At 34.0% G+C, this 26154-nt stretch overlaps 1 protein-coding gene and 2 pseudogenes across 1 annotated transcript; all 3 read left to right on the plus strand.

Moving 5' to 3' along the window:
• Positions 1-5771: 5771 nt before the first annotated feature.
• On the plus strand, positions 5772-6915 carry LOC116138126 (annotated as a pseudogene).
• Positions 6916-10280: 3365 nt separating this feature from the next.
• On the plus strand, positions 10281-12092 carry LOC116138189 (annotated as a pseudogene).
• Positions 12093-15801: 3709 nt separating this feature from the next.
• Positions 15802-17583, plus strand: LOC116138068 (cytochrome P450 CYP736A12-like). The gene is made up of 2 exons (XM_031423786.1): positions 15802-16749; positions 16844-17583. Exons 1-2 carry the CDS (start codon positions 15877-15879, stop codon positions 17456-17458), a joined length of 1488 nt encoding a protein of 495 aa, XP_031279646.1. The 5' UTR covers positions 15802-15876; the 3' UTR covers positions 17459-17583.
• The last annotated feature ends 8571 nt before the right edge of the window (positions 17584-26154 follow it).

The following is a 26154-nucleotide window of genomic DNA, read 5'->3' on the forward strand; positions in this document are numbered from 1 at the left end:
TAAAATAAAAAATAGAGGCTTATTCCATAAGTGAAGTTTGACGGTGTTCAAAGCGTTAAGAAGTTGATGAATCGATGACAAAAAATCAACTATTGGGTTTCTATGATGATTGATGACGAAAGCTAGTGATTTAGTCCCTGATGACACGACCGCTTTAACTGACGATCTTAAAATATTGGAATTTTTTTGGTGTAAAGATTACATTTGTAATCAAATATAGAACAAGTTAACTCTAAGATGTGTATAATAAACAAATGATAAATATAATTGTTTTTTAATTATCATCAGTATAACTCTAATGATGTAACAGGTTAGGATTGTAATTGACACCATTACCTTGATTGTCTTGCCTACTAGCAAGAATCCAATTCCTATTGAAGATAATTTGTGTAACTGCACTTATGTTAATTTAAGCACTGTGAGTAACTCAGAAAGTTTGTAGACGGTAGGGGCATGCTAATATTACTCTTTCCCATGAATGACAGTACTTTTCTTAACGCAATGTTCTTCATTAGTTTTTGAAAGTTCTAAATTACCCTTCAGTTTTACTTGCCATATAATATAATAGAGATGTTTGGTTCAAACAATTTTTGAATATCTGCAAATGTCTATCATAGAGAATAGATTATTTTAAAAATAGAATATTAATTAAATACTTTTGTGTTTGTGTGATTGGAATACATGATAAATATAATAATTTATATTTGTTTGGAGATAAAAGAATTGTGAGGAAGCTGTTTACTAAATTGTCATTTTTTTAAATAGTATTAATATAAGCTATTATCTTATCTTATATAATTATTTATCTTAATTATTGATATATTATTTATAACATCAATTCCTAATATATTATAATAACATTATATTATCTTATTAATATATTACTATATATTATTAATAATTATTAATTAGTGGGTAAATTATAACAAAATTAATATGTATTAACTAATCTTAAAATGTTAAGAAATGGAGTGATATTTAGATTATTTCTTATATATTTAGTTATTATATTAGTACTAAGATTATCGAATTTTTATGGTAAATACAGTTATTATTATTGGTACATGACTCTCACAAGAACCCACAAAATTCCAGATCACAATCTTAATTTAATTTTTTAATTAATTTACTGTATTATCAATCTTCTGTATCTGTAATTATAAATTTATAACTGTACATATTTCAATTTATTAATTTCTTTGTAGCTTTAGAACTTTCATTTTTGTTACAATGGAATCCAAGGTCTCTATACTTGTCTTTATCATGACCTCACAAGAACACACAAAATTCCAGAATCACGTATCTTAATTTATTTATTTAATTATTTTGCAGTTATTACAATCTTCTGTATCTCTAATTATAATTATATACTCTACATATTTCATTTTAATAATTTCTTTTTAGCTTCAAGAACTTTCAATTTTTTCACAGTGGAATCAAAGTCTCAACTTTGTCTTTACATGACTCTCACAAAGAACCCACATTTTTTTTTTAAAAAAGACAAAATTAATCCACAGCAAGTGCTTGTATTTTCATCTAAGCCAATCCAACTACCGAACTGAAAATAATTGTAATTATTTGATTTTGATTTGTTTAGCTTCTAAATCTAAAGATAATCTTTGAATATTTCTGCATGTAAATTGATCAGATATTTTTTGGAGGTGGCGTCGCTGCACTATTTTTTATTATTGTATTTGGCACCCTAAAATATAGACAATTCAAAAATATTGCATCTAAAAAACGATCGCATGTTCGGACTAAACGCTATTGAGTCTGGCACTTTCAAACTTATCAGATCCTGCGATTTTGAAGGAAGTGCAAAAGAGTTGTAAAATGTTGGGAGAGACAGGATGGTTGAAGAATCAGATTTGGGAGAACCGGAATACTTAGACATGGTTTGTTAAAAAACCTTGAGGCTCCATCCTGTAATTCCTTCGTTATTTCCTTACGAAAAAGTCACGCATTTTTAAATGAATGGGCAATTGGAAGAGATCCTGAGCTGACAGTTGACTGATACTGAAAGTTTTTTTGCCAGAAAGTTTGTTGGAAGTAGAATTGATCTTCGCGCCATGACTTTCAGTTTACTACCCATTCGTTCTGACCGTAAGGCTGCCCTGGATCGCTAGTTGGGACGCACTGTGGTCAGCAAGGGGTAGCAACAACTGTGCATTGCTTTCCAATGGATGAGCTCCGAGTGAATTGGACATGACTAAGGAGTTAGTCCTTGTTGACGCATAGAGCCAAACATCCTTGGGCTATTCCTACTTATCTCTTTACTTCTCTCATGAATATTAGATATTCTGTGGGAAAAAAAATAGACTTATATATTCATTAAGCTAGTGTTATTAGTAGATTTTCCTTCGTAATTAATAGATGTGGAGACAGAGAGTCGTACTTAATTCGGTGTGTTATAGGGTTTTTAAAAACTTTTTTTTTTTTTTTTTTTTTAGTCTTTGAGGTATCCAGGCCCATTTGGGCCTGTCTAATCCCAAGGCACGAAATACTCTATAAGCCATAGAACTAAAGTAATTATACAATATGGTAGATTCTCTTGCGACTTGAATCAAAACTTTCTAATATACTAACCCTAATGGCCTAAAGGTTATCAATCCTTCACAAGAGAGAGAGGTTCTTTGAAGCTTTTCCCACTATTGTTTAGCATGTATAAACTTTTTCTAATTGAATACAATCACTCACGTAGGTAACTACCCAAAATGGGTAGAAACCTCTTTTGGACGAAATTTGTTCGTACACAACCAATCAGATCATTTGTGCAATGAACCAATTATACTAGAAACATTAACGAAAGTGATTCATTAACAAGAAAGTGAATGACAATTTTCACATACTATCTAGAGCAGAAGGTTTAAGGTAGTGCCCTGTAAAAGGAGGTAAACTATAATTTAATTTTTTTTCACCACCAGTAAGGGATGTAAGTTCACATGATTGTGAACCACCACTCAAAGCTTTCATTATATTCTATTTGCTTAGCTTTCTCGAGAAACTTAAGGTTTGTTCAATAACTGTTCCTTGTGATTATCATTTGGTGTTCTGCAAGGTCAAGAGTAGAGCCAACATTTTTTTTTTCGTTAGAGCTGAAAGTAATGCTTAGGGCTGTCAGACGAGCCGAGTGGCTCGCGAGTCGGCTCGGCTCGTTTGAAGCTCGTTTATGACTTGCCTCGTGATTAACTGAGTCAACTCGGTTCGAGCTCGCTATTTAAAACAAGCCGAGTTTGAACATGGGGAGGCTCAGCTCGTAGGCTCGCGAGCCTGATGTGGCTCGGCTAAGCAGGGTTCTATTTGTTATGTTTTATAAACTATGGGGACTGAAGTGTTATCTTTATACTTTAGTTTTAAAAATTTTGTAAAAGCGACATTTAACCCCACAATGTAATTAGTTCTAAAACACAAAATTAAACCCCCAAATCAGATTTCCCAAATTGACAAACCCTAACCCCTAAATTTGTTCTTGCAAATTTTCATAATCAAAATCAAAATCAAAATCAAAATAAGGTTGTGTCGAGGAAGAAGACGAAGATGAAGATGAAGATGAAGATGAAGATGAAGATGAAAATGAAAATGAAGAAGATGGAGATGGAAGCAGCATAAATCGTGATGTTCTGCAAGATGAAGATGAGATGGAGACAAAAATGAAGATGAAGATGAAGATGAAGATGAGAATGAGATGAAGACAAAGATAAAGATGAAGATGAAGATGAAGATGAAGATAAAGATGAAGATGAAGATGAAGATGATGGAGATAAAGATGCATATGATAAAGATGAAGTCGAGTCAGCTTGAACTCGATTGAGTTTGAGTTCGAGTCCCTTTTCTCTGACTCGACAGGCTCGAGCTCGATAAGTCGAAAACTCGACTCGGTTCGACTCGTTTACAACCCTGGTAATGCTCAATGAATAAAGTGGTTAGAAAATTGAAAAAGTTACATATATGGGGACCAAAGTTGATGTTCCATCACTCCGCCACTGTACAGGGTTATAAAGCTAAGGTTTTTTTTTTTTTTTTTGTTGGGATTGTGCCTTGAATCCCATATTATTTGGGAGTGAGAGTTGCAAAGGGACGCTTCCCTTTAAATAGACTAGTAAATTAGAGTTTTAAAGTATCTCAAAAAGTGTAAGATAAACACCAAAAGAATAGTCATTGTGGGCTATTATTAAGGGTGTAATTGGGCTTTTTGGGATAGTGTAAGGGGTTTGCAATTTTTCTCTTCTAAAAATTGCACAGTTGTAAACTTTTACTTAGTGGATTGTTTGAGTGGATAGTTGACGTAAGCTAAATTGATTGGGCCGAACCATTTTAAAATTCTTGTGTTTGGTTTACTTTATTTTTTGTTCCTTGCTTTAATTTTGCGTTTGAGTTGTGAGAATCTTTTTCAACATTTTTCACTAACAAAAATGGATGAAGGTTCACATAATTGATATTGTGAACTAAACTACTTAAACCCTTGCATTTTTTTAAAGCTTCATTACTGTTCTTTTTGCAAAAGCTTTAAATCTCAAGAAACCTAAGTTTTGTTCAAGAACTCATCCGTATGATAATTGTTTGTGCTAATTTACATATAAAAAACATATATTTCACAATATCTTTACTCTTATTATATATATATATATATATATATTATATAGATATATATATATATATCAGGTGTCTGCCAGGTTTAACGAACACTTTGACTATGGGACGATTAAGTACAAATCCTGGTCTATAGTCAGAAGCAGAGAGGAAGATCAACCTCGTCTGACGACTCTGTTTTCCCTTTTAGCTGCTAAAGAAATTGTGTTTTTGCGGAAAAGCTTTTTGAATCCAACGGTTAGATTAACGGTGGTCATGAGTTTGTTAATTATGTTGACATGAAAAACGGAGTTATCAACTCTGTTAACAGTTCAGGAAACGCTGCCGTTACAAATCAAAGTTGCTGGTTCTCATTTTTATGTGGCTGAAGTTCATCAGCTGATAGAGATCAACGGCTGAAATACTGTGAATTTGTGTTTCTTTTTAATCATGGTGTTTGTTAATCTGTAAGAGTCACACGGATTTCCAACGTGACTCATTTTTAGTATAAAACAGTTCAAGAATCAGTCTGTAAGTAAGCAGATGTTAATAATTTCCGTTCTGGAAAATTCTGTTTTTCTCTCAAGTTTCTCTGTTTGTTTCTCTGGGAAGTGTTATTTCTGGATTTTCTCTGCATTCGATCCTGGGATTCTTACAGCCAGCATAATATGTTCCTGGACATGGACTTGCGGCACTAGTTTTTGCTCTTTTCTTCTTCTCGCAAGCATTGAAATGGAGAAGATCAAGTACAAAGAGTCATAGGTTACCTCCTGGTCCAAGAGGGTTCCCGATTTCGGAAGCCTTCATTTGTTAGGGAAGTTCCTCACAAAGATTTTCATCAACTTTCCAAAAAATATGGCTCTACATCTTCTTACGTTTAGGCTTGAGTCCACTGTTAGTCTCATCACCTCACGCTGCTGAGCAGTTTCTGAAGACTCATGACCTTGTTTTTGCCAGCGGCCTCCTGTCGAAGCTTTAAAGTACTATGTTTGGGCAAAAGAATCTCTCTTTTAGTCCCTATGGATCATATTGGCGAACCGTTCGCAAGATTTGCACCCTGGAACTTCTTAGCGACTCTAGGATTAGTGCTTTCAGGACCATGAGAAAGCAAGACTCGATCTCTTGATAGAGCACATAAAAGAGGCTGCTGCTGCTAGAGATGATATCGATCTAAGTGCCAAGTCTCATCTCTCACTGCATACATGACTTGTCTAATGGTGTTTGGAAGAAATATATGTGAAGAGTTTGGTGGTGGAGGGTTCGAAACTGTGTATCAAAGAGACCACAACATTGGCAGCAAGCCCAACTTGAGTGATTGCATTCCGCATATTGCTTCACTTGATCTCCAGAGGCTGACAAAGCGCATGAAGGCTGTTTCCAAGGTGTTCGATGACTTCTTAGAAAATATTATTGATGACATGTTCAATGCAGGATGAAAAAAAAAGGACTTTGTTGATGTCATGTTGAGCTTCTTGGGATCAGAAGAACCGACACACAAAATTGGCGACACCACATTAAAGCCATACTCGTGGTAAGCAATCCTATAATTGTTAGACGTGAAATCTATTGCCAATTAAAGTTCTAAATTTTCTTTTCTTTGTTTCCAATTACTTTTAGTTCTGAATTTCTATAAATATTTCTAATCTTCATATCCGATTATACCACACAATTTTAAAATTATCTTCTTTTCTTGATGTGAATGTGATCAGGATATGCTTGTGCTGCAACTGACACTTCAGGAACACAATTGAGTGGACCTTTCGGAACTCATCAGCATCCTGAATTATGAAGAAGTGCAAAAGAGTTGGAAAATGTTGTGGGACTTGACAGGATGTTGAAGAATCAGATTTGGATAACCTGGAATACTTAAGCATGGTGTTAAAGAAACCTTGAGGCTCAATCCTGTAATTCCTTGTTACTCCCTCATGAATCCGTGGAAGATTGCACGGTAAACGGCTTCCACATACCCAAAAAATCACCATTTTATAAACTTATGGGCAATTGGAAGAGTCCTGAAGCTTGGACTGATCCTGAGAAGTTTTTCCCGGAAAGGTTTGTTGGGAATAGAATCGATCTTCGTGGCCGTGACTTTCAGCTTCTCCCATTCGGTGCTGGCCGAGAGCTGCCCTGGATGCAATTGGGACTCACTGTGGTGAGGCAAGTGGTAGCACAACTTGTGCATGCTTTGATTGGGAGCTTCCAAATGGGATGATGCCGAGTGAATTGGACATGAGTGGGAGTTTAGTCTTGTGACTCCAAGACCAAACATCTCTTGGCTATTCCTAGTTATCGTCTTAACATATAAAAATATCTCCTGGCCAATGAATAAATATTGAGCTTGACCTAGAATTCCTGCGGAGAATGTCCACCTTTTTTATTATTTATTAGAAACGTGAATTTTTACGCAAGCTAACATTCACCGCACATTTCATTTTCTAACAAGGTGGTCACCAGCAGTGCGGCACTCCATGTGTTTTTCCCGGATAAATTGTTTAATAACACCTCATCCACTTTGTTTAGAAAGTACTAAAAATGCTCTTATAATTATAAAATCTCCTTAAATATCAAACATCCCCTTAATTCTCCTTAAAATACCGAATATCCCCTTACAAATATGATAAACCCCTTAATAGAGGTGTTTTTAAACGAAGTGGGTGAATTAATAGTAAGCATCTCACAGAGGATATACATGTGAAGATTGATTCAAAAATCAAATTAATTCGTTGCATGACATAATAGAAGTGATGAAAATAGAAACAAAAAATAAATGAATAGGTTAACCACATAAAGGATGTATAGCCTCCGTATAAGACCAAAGTGAGCCCATTCAATTTACAAAAGTATACAATTGTGTTTATTTCTACAATTAATACAAAGGGAAAACTTGTTTTTCCGATTACATTTGAAATATGGATAAGGGATATATCCGACCACATAATATTATTAGTCTTTACTTGTAACCATTCACTTTTTTTTTTTTTTAAATAGATAATAATTAAACAAGTATAATTTATTTTGATTGATTAAGAATGTACAAATTTTGATTGGACCGAGGCCGAATCATATGCTTTGCTGACTTTATTTTGAACGATACGTCATACACTGACCATTCATTCCTTGTAGTTTGTACTGATGCAACTTGGTACAGTAGGTTAAGCTTTCTCTGATGGATAGATAAATATTCTAGAAGCAAGTGAATGTGACAACAGGGCCAATGACAACTGTATAAACAAAGAGACATGCTGGAATTAAATAAATTTAAATTTAAAATAAGAGGAATATAATAATAGCTTCTTTTTTTTTTTTTTTTTAGTTTTTTGTTGTTTTTAATTTTTAATTTTGTATATTGGATATAATTTATTTTATAAAACAGAATAATTATTCTTTAGGTTTTTTTAATTTATATTGTTTTTAATTTTTATTTGATCAATTTTAGTTTTTTATATTTATTTTGTTAAAAAAATAAATAAATTTCTTCAATTACGTCTTTACCCTTATATAAAGTTAAAGCTAACCCTAAGTTAGTGTTTATTGCCCTAAAAGCCTAAAAGTTTGCACCCTAATTGATAATACCCCTTATTCTCCATATCTCTTAAAGTCACAATTTTAATTAATACTTTGTAGCTTCAAGAGCTACTGTCTTTGCATGACTGTCACTGATAACCCACAATTTTTTTAAAAAAAAAAAAAAAAATTTAATCAATTGTAAGTGTGTGTACTTTTCTTGGGAGATTATCAATTTAGGACCACTTTTACTAAAAACTATCAAAAGACCACAAGTTATAACTTAATTAAAAGGCCACTTATCACCTAAATTCTGTTAATATTAACTGTTGTATCCCATTTCCTGAATACCCTTGTTATTAAAGCTTAGTGACTATATTTTATAAGAAAACAAACTAAGATATTTTAAAAGAGATAGAAAATACTAAAAAAAAGAACTTCAAAAAAAATAATAAATTCTTCATAATAGTCTTTTACGTGGAAGCCACAATGCCCACCAATGTCCTTGGCCATGGCTATGTTCACTAAATTCAGTAGTCCATGGATGTTTAGTGAAAAGAAATGAGCTACAACATGAACAACTTACGAGTTGAATATTTCTACAAATAGTACCTCATTTTCATTAGAAATTTCTTGAAGTGACCACGTAATCTCCAACCTAAGATGAATATTGTCATAGGAATATCAATGAAACGTGTGATTGTGGTGTCTCTGCAAAACAAAAAAAAAAAAAAAAAAAAAAAAAAAAAAAAAAGACGAGCCTAAGTAAGATTTGAGTGTTAAGTTAGAGATGAGTGTGACTGGAATTACTTGGGTTTGTTTTTAAACTTGAGTTTATTCGTTGTTATTCTCTATTTTAGTCATTTGCCTCACAGTATTGTATACAGGCATAATGTTGTTTATTGTCTTTGAATAAAATATTGATCTTTAACTTAAAATCATGTGGAGAATTCAGGTTGTATATATTAATAAATCCTGGATATATAAATAAAATCAAGATCCTTTCCTTATAAGAAGAAAGGAAAAGCAACAAGGTGACCATAAACCATGCTTTCACACATATTGGCTCTCCTCATATCAAAATTACCGTTTTTTTAATTCTAAATTTATTGTTAACTCAATCACCCTATTTTTTGCTAGTTAGATTTCAGTCGCTATTTTTCCGTTTCATATAATTGAATTGACTCTCTTCATCTCTAATTTTCCTCCGGTTAGATTTCAGCTAACGTTTTTCCTTTTTTAAAATTGAATTGGCTTTTCCTTATACATGTTATTTCCTCTCCAATATCTTTTACACAATTCTTTATTCCAATCACTTAACTCTTCTGAGAATTAAGAAAATAAAAGAAATACCAGTTACTTGAAATAAATTTTCTTTTTCCGTTCTTTTATATATTAATAGGGTTTAGAAAATTTTAAATAACAAAGCCTAATTTGTGTACAAGCCCACACATGGGATGGACGGCCCACAGAAATATTGCCCATTCCTTGGTTAAAATCATTTATATCCCTGGTTAGTTTCGTCCAGCCAAACCCCGGCCTCATGCTGTATTATGTTTCTAGACTCGTACAACTGTAACTTGCATTGAACCGCCTTTTTCCTGTTATACTTGATTCTTCACCTTCGCCATCAAGTGGCTGAAATACTATTCACAGAATATAATCTTAGTAACCATATTAAAAATAACAATAATGAAATCTCTTCCATTTATTTTCTGCATATCAGTTTGCATATAAATTTTTGTAAGATTTTTTATACGAATAGTATTACTCATTAAGATAATAGATAAGTAATGTATGCTTACTCACGATCTTACTAACCATCTCACTAACCGTAGTAAATATAAAGTATAGTACATGTATCATATGATAGTACGGGTACTATGTTTTATATTTACCCACAATTGTGAGTAAATAAACATTATTGATAATAGATACATAGGCATACCTCAAGTTATGATTTGTAATGCTTTTAGTAATTGATAGGATCTAGAAATACGTACCTAAGACTTTTTCTTAAATATGTGAATATTTTATGTGTTTTTTTTATTTTTTTCATCATCCACCTTTCTTATAAGGTTTTTAAATAAAAAAAAACAAAAATCAGGAGGCATGTATAAAATACATTTAAAAAACTCAATCACTTAGAGTAGTTGCATTACAAAGATCCCTGAAAGCATAATCATATGTGAATAGTCAAAATTATGTATAAACATTGTGTGGTACCAGTTCCTCCTCTTCAAAGAGTATTTGATAAACTGTCTTCACTACCAAAGTAAGCAAACAATCCTACCATAATCATGTCTTGGACATGGACTTCACTTGCAGTTGTAGTTCTTGTCTTCCCTTCAAGCATTCTCTGGAAAAAAAATTCAAACAGTAAGAGACACCTCCAGGTCCGAGAGGGTTCCCAATTTCGGAGCCTTCATTTGTTGGGGAAGTTTCCTCACAAAGATTTTCATAAACTTGCCAAAAATATGCTCCATCATGTTCTTACGTTTAGGCTCGATTCCTCCTATTGTGGTTTCATCACCTTACGCTGCTGAGCAGTTCCTGAAAACTCATGACCTTGTTTTTGTCAGCAGGCCTTCTCTTGAAGCTTTAAAACACGTAGCTTATGGGCAAAAGAACGTCTCCTTTTCTCCTTATGGATCTTATTGGCCAACCATGCGCAAGATTTGCACCCTAGAACTTCTTAGCAGTGCTAAGATTAGTTCTTTCAGGCCGAGAAAAGAAGACTTGATCTCTTGATTGAGCACATAAAGAGGCTGCTGCTCCAGTGTTGCGGTTGATCTAAGTGACAAGGTCTCATCTCTCAGTTCAGACTGACTTGTAGAATGGTGTTTGGAAGAAATATGCGGATGTCGAGCTTGGTGAGAGGGTTCAACACTCTGATTAAGAGGGTACAAAATTGGCGGCCATTCCTAACTTGGGTGATTACATTCCTCAAATTGCTTCACTTGATCTACGGGGCTGACAAAGCGAGCAAAGGCGATTGCCAAGGTGTTTGATGGCTTCTTGGAAGGGCGATGATAAGCATTTTGATTCCAGGATAAAATAGAACAAGGACTTTGTTGATGTCATGTTGAGCTTCATGGGATCAGAAGAAACCGAATACAAGATTGAGCGAGCACGTCAAGGCCATGCTCTTGGTAACATCTGAGAATTGTTAGACTTGGAATCCATTTTTAAATTTGAATTACTAAAATTTCTTTAGTTTCCAATTATTTTGTTTTTATTTCTATTAAAGATTATTTTCTTCTTGAAATGAATATGATCAGGACATGCTTGTAGCTGCAGATATGTTCAGCTGCACTATTGAGTGGATACTTTCAGAACTTTAAAACATCCTGAGATTGTGGAGAAGTACAAAAAGAGTTGGAAAATGTCTTGGGACTAGAAAGGATGGTAGAAGAATCAGATTTGATGAACTTGGAATACTTAGACATGGTTGTGAAAGAAACCTTAAGACTCCATCCTGTAGGACCTCTATTGATCCCTCATGAATCCCTGGAAGATTGCACAGTAAACGGCTTTCACATATCGAAAAAATCGCGCATTTTTGTAATGTTGGGCGATCGGAGGGACCCTGAAGCATGGACTGATCCGAAAAGTTTTTCCCGGGAAGGTTTATTGGGAGTAATATTGATCTTCGGCGCCCATCACTTTCAGCTTCTCCCATTTGGTTCCGGCCGCAGAAGCTGCCCTGGAATGCAATTGGCACTCACATTGATGAACTAGTGGTAGCACAACTTGTGCATTCTTTGATTGGGAGCTTCCAAATGGGATGTTGCCAAGTGAATTGGACATGACTGAGGAATTTAGTCTTGTCACTCCTAGAGCAAATCATCTTGTTGCTATTCCTACTTATCGCCTTCACAAATATTGACATGGCCTGTGTAATTTCTGAAATAGTCTTCAGTCGTGCACATCAGAACTTGCATTCTACTGAATAATTTTTTTGAATATTAATAGAGGCATTTCAGAACTAGAATTCAAGTCACTGTATAACTTTTATATGCAAATAAAAATATCTACTTTTTGTTATTTTACCATTTTTGCTTTTGTTTGAAATAGAGTGAATCCAGTTTTGAAATTTTACTACTTTAATTTATCATTTGGAAAGCCATAAAGTCAACTGTCCATGTTTTAGTGTAAGAATTGGGGTGCAACACGAACACAACTCTGGAAAAAATTACTACTAATAATGACACGGTAGAACTGATGGTATTGGATACTGTTTTAGTTGATGTTATTAAGCTTTTATATTTGTTGAATCGTGACATGCCGATTAACTTTTAGGTCATGATTTCAAAACTAAAGATTTCAGGTTCAAATATTCATGTTATTGTATTGACGAGATAAGCTGAATTTTAATGATATTTTTGTCAAAGAAGTATCTTGAAAGTCATAATTCACATTATCGAATTACGGGACAATGTAGAATCCCTTGTAGCTATTCACAATTTTATTATTTAGGTGGGTGTTGTAATGTTTTAATCTATATTTGTTGTAATGTTCATGAATGGTTCAGATTTTATTTTTCATCTTCGGACTATTAGGAACAGGGTTACTTCCCTAGTTTGTACATTTTTTTTTTTTTTTTTTTTTTTTTTTTTTTTTTTTTTTTTTTTTTTTTTACAGAAAGAATTGGAAAATGTTGTGGGACTAGACAAGATGATTGAAGAATCAGATTTGGAAACCTGGAATACTTGGATATGTTGTGAAAGAAACCTTGAGGCTCCATCTTGTGGCTTCTTTGTTACTACCTCATGAATCCATGGAAGATTGCACGGTAAACGGCTTCCAAATACCACAAATCCACATCTTAATAACGCATAGGCGATTGGAACAGATCCTAAGCTTGAGGTTTGTTGGGAGTAAATCGATCTTCGTGGCCGTGACTTTCAGCTTCTTCCATTTGGTTCTGGCCGCAGAAGCTGCCTTGAATGCATTGGACTCACTTTGGTGAGGAAGTGTTGGCACAACTTGTACATTGCTTTGACTGGGACTTCCTAATGGGATGTTGCCAAGTGAATCGGACATGACTGAGGAGTTCGGTCTTGTAACTCCTGGCCAAACATCTCTTGGCTATTCCTACTTATCGTCTTAACTGATGATAATGCGGCTAGCCTCTGAAAGAAGCAAACTACAGAATAGCCAAGCCTCTTGTAGCTATTCCTACTAATCGCCTCAAGAAATGATATGTTGCTTGGAGCCTCTGAATAAAATATTGATCTCTAACTTAGAATACCAGTGGAGAATTCAGGTTGTATGATATTATATATCCTGGATATATAAATAAATGAACTTGTATGTCGGTTGATCAAGAAATGAATTCAGGTTAGAAACGAGTTTTCGCATAATAATTAGTCAAAATTTCATATTCTTCTGTGCTGGCTGTATTCGTTTGGAGTTGTTGGGAAAAGCCGCAAACTCAATTAAGCGAAAGCAAATCAAATCACCAGTCAAATAAGCAAATATTAAGGCACCCTAACCAAATCAACACTGAATTTTTTAACTTGAAAAACCTTATAGAAAAAGGAAAAAAACAAGGTGACCATAACCATGCACACATAAACTCCAGTATCAGTATGAGTTACAACAGAAGTTCTTCTCTAAGAAAATATTAAAACATACAGTCACAATGTTCTACACTCAAAACAATTTTTTTTTTGTAAAAAAAAATCGACCAGAAAATATTTTAAATTTGTATTAATCAATAAGTTTAATTATCAATAATCTCTTAAAATAATAAAAACTCCGATAAAAGTTGTAAGTTTTAAAGGGGTTACCAAGTGATTAAAACTTATGTGAATATTTTACTTGTTCAATTTAATACAAATGAGTTGAGAATAACTGAATTAAAACATACATAAAAATAAGTAAAGAACATGTCATTTTTACATGATTTGGCATCAAGCCTACATCTATGGGATCACGTCAAGAGGAAGCAATTTGTTATGAAATATTATGATTTCAAATACAAAGCAAATAACCACAGTAAAACACCTCCATATTTTCTACACAGCGACTCAATATTCTTTGGTTGAACTTCAAGCCATCAACAACAGCTTCACATGCATACCATCGTCATGTTGAAGAAGAGTTCCTCCAGAGTTCAACAATGAAGACAGAACAATAGCTTGCACTCAAGCTCTCCTCACAGAAAAACAACAATTTAAGATCTCACAGAAGGGTAAGTGATGAAGCGCATTTAAAGCCTATAAGCATAAAGAAACCTTAACAAAAACAAACCTTCGGAATATTTAGAGGTAGAACAATATAATATGGTTTTCTATCAAACAATAAAAATACAACATAAATAAAGATTAACACGTTAAAGATGGGGACATAAAGTAAACTTTTTTGGACCACAGTATTAATACTCCTTTCTTATTCAGCAAATAAAAAGGATCAAGTGTAAAACATAAGTCAAGAATCAATTTTATCCCGACACAAAACGAATATGAGGTGTGATTTGAAGAAAACATCTGCCAGCATTCATTGTAAAGACTAATCTAGAAGCAAGTGAAGTAGACAACATGGCCCAATGATAACTGTATAGTTTACTAAAAAACCCCCAGAAAAAAAAAAAATAAAAATCATTTATTTTGAGCGGTACGTTCATTCCCTTAAACAAAGAGACATGCATTGAAAATTTAATAAATTAAAATTTAAAAAATTAGAGGATATAATGATAGCTTTTTTTTTGTTTAATTTTTAATTTTGATAATTTGATAAATTTATTTTATAAAAAAGAATAAACTATTCTTTAGGTTTTTTAATTTATATTGTTTTTATTTTTAATTTGGATAAATTTGTTTTTTATATTTATTTTGTAAAAAAAAAAATTTAAATTTTTTCAATTACGTGTTTACCCTTATATAAAGTTAAAGCTAACCCTAAGTTAGTGTTTACTGTGCCTTAATTGAAGAATATGTAACTTTTGTCCTCTCTGACCTAAAAAGTTTGCACCCTAATGATAATTACCCTTATTCTCCACATCTCAATAAAGTCACATTTCAATTAATATCTTTGTAGCTTCAAGAGCTCTGTCTTTACAGACTGTCACTAAAACCCACCAAAAAAAAAAAAAAAAAAAAAAAAATTCAATCGTAAGTGTGTGCAGTTTTCATGGAATTATCAATTTAGGACCACTTTTACTAAAAACTATAAAAAGAACACGTTTAACTTAATTAAAAGGCCACTTATCACCTAATTCTGTTAATATTAACTGTTGTATGACATTTACTGTAATACCCTTGTTATTAAAACTAATGACATATATTTTATAAGAAAACAAACTAAAGATATTTTAGAAGAGATAGAAAATACTTAAAAAAAAAAAGAACTTCAAAATAATAAATTCTTCTTATATAGTCTTTTACGTGGAAGCCGCAATGCCCACCAATGTCCTTAGCCATGCTATCTCGCACTAAGTCAGCAGTCCATGCATGTTTAAGTGAAAAGAAATGAGGTACAACATGAACACAACTTACGAGATGAATATTTCTGCAAATAGTACTCTCATTTTCATTACAATTTCTTCAAGTGACCACATAATCTCCAACCTAAGATGAAATAATGTCGAAGGAAAAATCAATGAAACATGTGAAATGTGTGATTGTGGTGAGCTCTTGCAAAAAAAATAATCAAGAGCCCAAGTAGGATTTGAGTGTATAAAACTGAGAGATGAGTGTGAATAGATTCACTTGGTTTGTTTTTAAACTTGAGTTTATCTTGTTATTCTCTATTTTAGTCCTCTGCTCGCCAGTATCGTAAATACAGGCATAATTAATCATGTCTTGGACATGGTTTGTGCTTGCACTTGCTGGACTCTTTTTCTTCCTGAAAAAATGGATAGCTAGAAATACAAATAAGAGATTACCTCCTGGTCCAAGAGGGTTCCCCATTTTCGGATGCATTCAATTGTTAGGGAAGTTTCCTCACAGAGATCTTCATCAACTTTCCAAAAAATATGGCTCCATCATGTTCCTACGCTTAGGCTTTATTCCGACAATTGTCGTATCTTCACCTCAAGCAGCTGAGCAGTTTCTTAAGACTCATGATCTTGTTTTTGCTAGCAGGCCTCTTCTTTTGACTGCAAAGCATGTTACTTATGGTCAAAAGAACCTCATCTTAGCTCAGTATGGATCTTATTGGCGCACCGTGCGCAAGATGTGCACCCTGGAACTTCTTAGTAGTGTTAAGATCAATTCTTTCCAAGGTATGAGAAAAGAGGAGCTCAATCTCTTGATAGAATCGATAAAAGCGGGTGTTGCTGCTGGTGTTGCTGTTGATTTAAGTTCCAAGGTTTCGTCTCTTAATGCAGACATGACTTGTAGAATGGTGTTTGGGAAGAAATATGCAGATGAGGAGTTTGATGAGAGGGGATTCAAAGCAATGATGCAAGAGGCTATGGTTTCAATAGCCACTCCTAACTTGGGTGATTTCATTCCTCAAATTGCTTCACTTGATCTCCAGGGGTTGACCAAGCGAATGAAGGCGGTTTCCAAGGTTTTTGATGCCTTTTTTGAAAAGATTATTGATGAGCATGTTCAATCCAAGGATGAAAAAAGAACCAAGGACTTTGTTGATGTCATGTTGACCTTCTTGGGATCAGAAGAAACCGAATACAAAATTGATCGAGAGCGTATCAAAGCCATAATCTTTGTAATTTTTGTTTGATTTTGTGTTCTTGAAATTCAGTTCATCTCAGTGTATTTCTAAATCTAAAAATTCTCTTTTTTCCCATGGATATGATCAGGATATGCTTGTAGCTGCAGTGGACACTTCAGCGACCACCGTCGAGTGGGCACTTTCAGAACTCATGAAGCATCCTGAAACAATGAATAAACTACAGAAAGAATTGGAAAATGATGTGGGACTAGGCAGGATGGTTGAAGAATCAGATTTGGAAAACCTGGAATACTTGGACATGGTTTTGAAAGAAACCTTGAGGCTCCATCCTGTAGCTCCTTTGTTACTCCCTCATGAATCCGTGGAAGATTGCACGGTAAACGGCTTCCACATACCAAAAAAATCACGCATTTTTATAAACGTATGGGCAATTGGAAGAGATCCTGAAGCTTGGACTGATGCTGAGAAGTTTTTCCCAGAAAGGTTTGTTGGGAGTAAAATCGATCTTCGTGGCCGTGACTTTCAGCTTCTTCCATTTGGTTCTGGCCGCAGAAGCTGCCCTGGAATGCAATTGGGACTCACTTTGGTGAGGATAGTGTTGGCACAACTTGTGCATTGCTTTGATTGGGAGCTTCCTAATGGGATGTTGCCAAGTGAATTGGACATGACTGAGGAGTTCGGTCTTGTAGCTCCTAGAGCCAAACATCTCTTGGCTATTCCTACTTATCGCCTCAACAAATGATAATGTTGCTTGGGGCCTCTGGATAAAATATTGATCTTTAACTTCCTGTGGAGAATTCAGGTTGTATGATATTAATAAATCCTGGATATATAAATAAAATCAGGAATCCTAGGTTTTTTTTATTATAAAAAGTTTAACTAAATGAATTTGTATGTCGGTCGATCAATTTTTCCTGCGACTAGAAATGAGTTCTCGCATAATGAATTAGACAGGAATTTCATTTTCTTCTGTGCTGGCTGTATTCCTTTGGAGTTGTTGGGAAAAAGCCACAAACTCAATCTCATACAATCAAAATTAAATGAAAGCAAATCAAATCACCAATCAAATAAGCAAATAAATTAAGGCAGCCATAACCAAATCAAGACACCGAATTTTTTAACGTGAAAAACCTTATAAGAAGAAAGGAAAAACAAGGTGACCATAAACCATGCACACATAAACTTCCACTATTAAAGAATGAGTTACAACAAAAGTTCTTCTCTAAAGAATATTAAGAGCATACAATCAACAATGTTCTTCACTCAAATACAATTATTTAAAAAAAAAAAAAAAAATAGAACATAAAAGTATTTTAAACTTGTATTAAGAAATAAGTTTAATTACCAAATAATCTCTTAAAATTATTAAAAATCCCCATAAAAGTATATATATATATATATAAACATTTAGATAAAGGGTACTTAATTTTTTTTTTTTTTAAATCAATAGAGTTGATAAAATTAAGCAATTGTATTAAGAAGAATTGTAATAATAAATGGCTATAGTATAATCAATTAGGTTTAGGAGAAATAAAATGTATATTAATAGAAAATTTTAATTTATCTTCTTTAATTTTATTAAAAGAGTAGTTTTAAATTTATTTTAAAAAATAAATCTCTTTTTATAAATCTGGAAAATTAATTTACTTTATTATGATATTTTTTCATAAATAAATAAATATATATTATATATATTTAAAGTCCATGAATGAAATTTATTGTTAAATTAATTTTTTTTTTAATTCTATTTTAAAAAAAATAGGGAATTTTATTTACAAGCTATTGATACTATATTTGTTTCATAATTTATATTTTTTTGGAAATTGATTTCAAAATGGTTTATGATGCAAGTGATTTAAGATTGGTATTTAAACTTTCTAATTATGTGATGTCTATTGGTTACATATAATTTCCCTTTTATAATAGTATAATACCAAAAATAATAATAATAATAATAATAATAATAATAATAATAATAATAATTATGACTTAAATAATAATTAATATCAAGCTAATTTGTCTTTAAGTATAACTTGAGTTACAAGAATTAATTTCATAAAAATAATTTATGTTTTATTTTATAAGTGTGAGTCCTCATCAAAGCAAAATAAAAGAAGCGATCCAAACGGTTAAATGTGAAGCTTCGATCACTATCAGCAACATATTGAAATTTCGTCAAAATTGGATTGTGAGGTCGTTAAACCAAGAAAAATTCATTTCTTCCATTTTCTCCATTTTATCTACTCCCTTTTTTTATTTTATTCACTTAATTTGTAGGAGTAAGGGCTGCACTTCTAGGAAAAGCCAATTTGCTTTCTTTTTCTTTTCCTTTTCCTTTACCTTTTACTTTGTTTGAGTAGGCTTATTGAAGCCCCACCACTACATCTCTTTCTAAGCTTTAATAATAGTTAAAATCATTTTAAATTAAATACTTCATATTTCTTTTCCATAATTACCCCTTTTTAATATTTTTCTTCTTAAATCTTTTTGTTAACTCCATCATCCCTATTTTTTCTCCGGTTAGATTTCAGTTGCTATTCTTCCTTTTCATACAATTGAATTGGCTCTTCCTCATCCTTAATTTTCTTCTAGTTAGATTTCAGTTGACGTTCTTCCTTTTTATAAAAATGAATTGGCTTTTCCTCGTACATGTTATTTCCTCTCTAATTTCTTTTACACAATATCTTTATTCCAATCACTTCAACTTCTATGAGAATTTTTGATATAGAAATCTGCACCAACCAGCAAGATTCGATCGACCTTGTCAGGATTGGAATTGATGTGTGCGTGATTATGGGTAATCAGTGATGAGTAAATGATAATGCCAGAAAGTAAATGACAAAGAGAACTTTTAAAGTGGTTAGGCGAAGTTAACTGCCTACGTCCACTGTGTTTTGTGTATATGCTGTGAGAGCTTACAATGTAGTTTTAATCAAGAATTTTTATCCCCCTCCTCATCGTTTTAGGGGGGTTTATATACAAGATTTACATAAAGGAAAGAGCGAAATTAAGGGGATTACAAATGATTTGAACCACAATTCTGATATCATTGCGATTGAGCACTATGTTTGTGCAAAGATAACTGTTGATCCAGTCATTCTCGCGATATCTAGGATCTGAAGTAATCTGGGGATTGATTGATTAATTATTGGGACTATCTGCGACTAGCTTGTGCTAGGTTGAGCTACGACTCAATGAGCTTATGATAGGTCGATTAATCATAGTTGCCGAAATCATTTTGGGCCGAGCTATATTCTTGTGTTGGCCCAAGCTTGGCGGAAAAACCACACACAACATCTGCCCTCTAGTGTTCGATGCTCGTTTCGGGCTTCGAAGACTATCGCTTGATCTAACGCCAAGCTTGGCTTCAACAGTGAGTCTTTGAGTGCATGCTTGATTGGACTTCCACGGTTGACTTTACATTTCATTGATGTTCTTCACACTTGGACATTATTACCTGTGCCATCTGTCAAAACTTAGAATATAAAAAGTCAGGGTATAAAGTAATTTTTGTGTGGTCGTTTCACATTAAATATGGCAGCCTTTGTTAGTTACGTTTGTTAGAGTGGGTGCCCTAGAGCCAATCAATTATTGTAGAATTGACATTTTGTAATAATGTTCATTGATTAATAAAAAGGTATTTTATTCTATATCGCGAAAATCATCATTGTATGTATTGATATATGTCCTTAGAATGGTAGAATCGTGACGAGGGTATCAAGTATTTCAAATCTTGATAGTGAGAACCCTATGAGCACATATGGTGGTTATTCTAGAAACGTTCGTAGCCCTAGTATTGTTTTGAAGTGAGGGCACAGACAATACGGTAAGGCTATCATAGTGTTGAATGACCTTATCAAAAGGCAGTGACTGATCTCACTTGTCAAGGTTGTTTAATGACAACTTGGTGCAACACATGAGTGCTTGCTGTAGGCAAGTTTACTGGACTGACCCACCAGAACATTCCATATGGATGGTAACCCCAGTGTCTATGGAATAAATACTCTAACGAATGGTGGTGCATGTGATCCTTAGATTTGAGATCACCGGAGCGCCTTGTGCACCGATTGGTGTAGTTTGACACTAGCCCAACGCAGTTCTATTCAGAGCTATCAATACGGTAGTGATTGGCTGCATCAAGGAGTGTATTAAGACTATGATAGATCGATAGAGGATTCATCACTCCCGGGTATGAGGGAGGTTATCTCACGGCGCAATTCAGTAAATGGCAATGACACTAAAATTGTGGCCATAATGGGATTGAGTTGTTGCTTTATCCAGATTACTATTCAACTCATTGGTCCAGTAATTGAATAGATACATATCGAGAGTAACTGAGGTTGACACTATTTCTATGCTTCGGTCTCGTTGAGATAACAGATGATGAAGTGATTGAATTGTACGGTAACCATATCGTTAACAGGTAGCTGCTTCTCTGAATCCGAATCTATCGGGTGGCCATGATGCCTTGTTAGGGGCCAATCTTGATCTGTGTGTAGTGAGATGATTAATTAAAGTTAATTGCGATACTACACACTACCGGTATGATAAGGAGCCTATGAGTCACACACATAGAAGATAATTTAAGAACCAGTTTGTAAGAAGGGTGTTTTCGTCCTTTTAGGCAAAAAGGGTATTTTGGCAATCTCACAGTGTAATTAAATTTGCTGAGATCGTAACCTTTATTTAATTTGATATTAAAATTAAATAAGTGAGATTACTTTTAAATATGTGTTCGCATATATTTAAATAAATTATCATTATTGTTAAATGTTAATATATAATATTAATTTAATTTAATTGAGATAATGATGATTAAAATTAAAATATCTAAAAGGGGCTGTTTGGATACAGTGGGTGTTTGGGTTGGTGCCCAAGCCTATTCCATGATGGAATAGGACAAAGTGTGCCCTATATAAGTGCAACACTTTGTGAATTAATAAATGGAATTCATTCAATCATTGAGAGTAAAAATATTCTAGCCCTTTTTTCCTTTCTCCCACGCCAGATTGCCTTTTTGCTTGAATCAAATCTATTTTGATTTCATCTTGGTTCTTAAGGCTAAAGAGGATCTAGCAAATCCCTCTTTATTTCCTTGGGGTTGTCTTCGTGTAGACTACATTGGTTCGATCCTACTCTTGGGTCGGTAGCGAAATCTGTTTAGAGACAAATTGGAGGAGCCTCCAAACGTGCGTATGATTTCTTAACTCTAGACTGAATTTTTCGTAGATTCTTATTTAATGTATAAACTATAAATTTGTGCCCTAATATTGGCTCCAAGGAACGATCCATGTAGTAAATAATTTTTGTTTTCTGCTGCCATGACTTGATCGTTTCTTTCGTGTAGGTGACAACAACTGTTCACACACGAAGTTAAGGCGTTATGCAATCAAAGTTATCATTTTTTATGGTTCTTCATACCTTTGTGGATGGTCGACATGTGGCCATGTCCAAGGGTTGAGATCGCTCAATGAACAAAGGGCTAGGATAAGTTGTGAGTCGATGGTCAAGATTGAACTCTGCCATTTCATCTTCCATGTAAAATCATTGTAAAAGGTGGCGAATATTCAGAGCAACCACTTTGAAAGTTCTTCCACCGTTTTGCTTTTTTTTGTCGTTGCTCTTACGTCGTCATGATGGTCTTTCTTACGAATTCTCAACACTCTTCTTTGTTCTGGTAAGACTTCTTTCTCCTTTTTACTCATTTTTCTGACTTTTGTGCTAAAGGGTGGCTGCTGTAGTGGCCACATTGGATGTTTTAAGATTTTAGTAGGGTTTTTGAGGTGCATTTTTTGCGGTCTCGGGTTTTAAAGGGGTTTAATCATGGTGTACTGGTGTCCTGGGTAGGTCGCACGACTTCGTTGTGTTGCGTGAGCTATTTTAGGTGCCTAAGATGGAAGCAAATGTGGAATGGTCGCCGAGTTGTTCAAGCTCTAACACATGTTTGCTTCTTTTTTTAGGTACCTAGAGTTAAGTTACAACTGTGTCCTTGTCTAGCAATCGCACAATAGATTGAATGTTCGATTCACTAGTTGACTTGGCAGTACTAGGGGATGTGTCCCCCGAGATATCCGAAGAGTTTGTTGCTAGAAGCTTGGACCCTGACATCGTGGGCTTGTCTGATCGTGCTTCGATCCAACTAGCTCATTCCTCACTATCCTCAACTCACAGGGTACGAAAAGAGCCACAATCCTCAATCACCCTAGGGATCTTGAATGCATTAGGGCAACCTATGCACCGCAGCTCAATCTGATGGCCCCAGGAGAACACGCTCAAAAGAATCCTCCAGTCGGATGGGTGGCAATTTCCGAGACTTTCCTCAGGTGCAGGGTATCCATTCCCCTGCACCCTTTCATCGATAAAGTGTTGAAGCGATTCAACATCGTTCCTCTCCAACTGACAGCCAATTCTTATTTGATCATTACCGGGGTATACATTGCGTACATGATCGCTGAGCTAGGCAAATCATTCGTCAAAGAGTTTGTCCACTTGTACAAGCTCAAAAAAGGGCAAGACGTACTACCTTTCCAAGGCGAGGAAAATACGTTTCAATGGGTTGGTCAATGTCCTGAAGAAGGTCCCACATTGGGATTCCCAATTCTTCTTCTACGAAGCGGGGACGAGTAGTGTCTTCTCTCTGGAAGCGAGTAAGGCTTTGGTCGCCTACGTAGGCAAGGACAAGTTTCGAGCTTTGCTTCATTATCTAACTGAATTACTTTCTATTACAGTTAACGTCAAGTAGAACTATCTCCTAGTGGCGAGCATGTAAAGGTTGTCACGTTTCAATGATCTTCCTGACAATTTGCACAAAGTCCACGAGTTTCTTACGCTTCTTCACCTAAAGGTGTACGACTTTTGCAAGGATGAGGCCAGATTTTTAGCGCTTTTGGAAAAAGGTAAGTTATTGCTTGCTCACGTTTAATTTCCTGTGCAAATTGATGGCTAACTCATTTCCCCTTTTCCTTGCAGAAATGTAGAGTAAAAAACCCAAAAGTCTTATGTAAACCCCGTGTTATTATTCCGATGCCTAAGATATGAAATTTACCTTTTCAAGTAATTTTCTTTTTTGAATGAAAGGGTAAAATGGTCAATTTACATGTATTTCGAGATGTGGCCATTATAAAGTGTAAGGGGTGGTGTCATTGAAGAGAAATGAGGGTAGACTGGTCATAAAGTTGATTGATAAGGTTAAATGGCGTAAACGGTAACCAAGGGTATAATGGTCTTTTCATACAAATCCATATGATTTAAGTGTCCATAAAAGTTCACCAAGGGTAACTTAGTCATTTACCTAATGGGATTGCTTAATTTTTAAGTGTTTTAAAGAAGTCAAATGGCATTAAATGAGTGATAATCTTTATGTTGGGGTAGAAATGACCAAAACGCCCTTATATGAAAAATTTATGCCAAATGACCCTTATATCTAACTTTTATTGACCAGTCACATTAGAGTAACAATGGAATAAATATTTACAAGGTTTTAAGAGAGAGGAGTCGGCCTTTTACACCCCAAGTGCATCATCTTCTTCTTCATCTCTCAAATCCACCATAAAAGCCACTAATTCAAGCATTTTATTCTCAAATTTTCATAGGATTTCAAGTTGGTTTTCAAAGGAGATCACCATCCACACTTAAAGAACTTCAATTTCAGGGTGAAAGGTGAGTTTTGAAACCCTAGTTGTTTTGATCTTTTAGTTAAAAGAGAAATTCATAAGTGGTTATGTGTGTAAGGTAGAAAGGGTGAACCTTTGGAGCCAAGGAGGAGTGCCTTTGTGCTTTGAATACTAAGGTAAGGAAAAATCTCCCTTATGACTACAATTGATAATACCTAGGGTTTATGAAACTTACATTTATTTATGTTAGTATGAGTGTAATGCTATGTTTTGATTATGGATTGTTTAAATGGGTGTGTTGATTGGTGTATGTGTGCATATGGAGGATGATTATGCCAATTAAAAGATTTGTAGTTTGATGATGTTTTGGCACTTTTTGTTTCTGTAAAAAGGGAGGTTTTTATGGCCTTTTATACAAAAAATAAAATGGAAAATGATATGGATGTGCAAATGAAGGTGACATGGTTAAAATGAATAGAATTCGGATTTGGCTTTTTAAGACTTATACTGTACATGCTTCACTGAATCAGTCATAACTGAAGTTATGGAAGTCCGATTGAGTTGATTCTTGAAGTGTTAAAAATTTTAGAGACAGACCTAAAATTTTATGTTTTATCCAAGAACCAATTCTAATTGGAAGATAAGGTAAAAATTGCTTGAAAAGTGACGAACTATATGGCATCCAACTTCTTAATGAAAATTCCCATTTGTTTCTAATTCTAATAAACCCCTGAATAATCTTACTACCGAAATTCCTTGCATTGTATGAGAAATTGAATGAATTAAGTTAAGAAGTTTAGTAGGAGAATATAGTATGATTGAGCATGGGAGATGTTAGTCCATATGTTTGCATTCATAATGGTAATGCATATAGCTTATTTAGTTGTCTTATGAAAATTTTATAAAATGTTAATGAATGAATTCCATGAGTCTCTTGAGGTATAAACCAAGATCAGAGGAATAGAATTATTATGGAAACCATGAGTCCTTTGAGGTGACGACCAAGAACAAGGTAATGGTTTAAATGAATCCGATCGGATAACAAAGACTAATGACACCGTCAAGTATAAGACAAAACAAATAAGCATGCCATGTAAATGAATATTTCATAAGTCATATATGTTCTATGTTATATTATGTATGGTTATGTTATGACTTATGTTTATGAGAAAAGTCCAAAGTGTATGATATATTTTATGAACTTGTTATGTCAAGGAATGAAGGTCATGTTTTGTAGGTAGGTAAGGTCCTAAGTAATATACTTGTATAATGAACCTTAATAGTCTATAAATGGCCATATTCCTTACTGAGCGATTAGCGCTCACCCACGAAATATTTTAAAATGTTTTGCAGGTAAAGTTTAAGGCATGAAGCTGGGAGAGGATTCCAAGGGACGCTATGAGCATGAGGGGATGTTTTAATTATGACTTTTGAATGGTTTTGCTAGTATTTAGTGTAGTAATTATGTATATATCTCATAATGTAGTAAATATGTCCATGTTAAAATGGAGTATATATGTTTGTGTTAATAAAGGAAATCAAATTGCTAGTAAATTTTGTGAAAGTGTGTATGTTCTAGTAAGTATTACTATGGATTTCATAATTTACTCCAAGAAAGGAAACTATATTTTTTTGACTTATACAATGAACTTATTATAGTTTAGAAATTAAATTAATAAACATATATATAAATATGTTTATAAACTACAAGTTTATTCTTTAAATAGGATTTTAAAATAAACTTCTTTCCTAGGCGTGCGTTTTCTAGGTTCTCAATGGCCAATGGATACTTAGGAAATACCTGGCTAGGGAGGGGTTTTACACC

The sequence above is a fragment of the Pistacia vera genome, unplaced genomic scaffold, assembly GCF_008641045.1.
Source record: "Pistacia vera cultivar Batoury unplaced genomic scaffold, PisVer_v2 Contig338, whole genome shotgun sequence".
NCBI classification, from domain to species: Eukaryota; Viridiplantae; Streptophyta; class Magnoliopsida; order Sapindales; family Anacardiaceae; genus Pistacia; species Pistacia vera.

Excerpts from the sequence above, each read along its gene's own strand:
- LOC116138068 (XM_031423786.1), top strand. The coding sequence starts at position 15,877 with ATGTCTTGGACATGGTTTGTGCTTGCACTTGCTGGACTCTTTTTCTTC. Across the intron at positions 16,750-16,843 it reads GTATCAAAGCCATAATCTTT|GATATGCTTGTAGCTGCAGT; the intron begins GTAATTTTTGTT and ends GGATATGATCAG.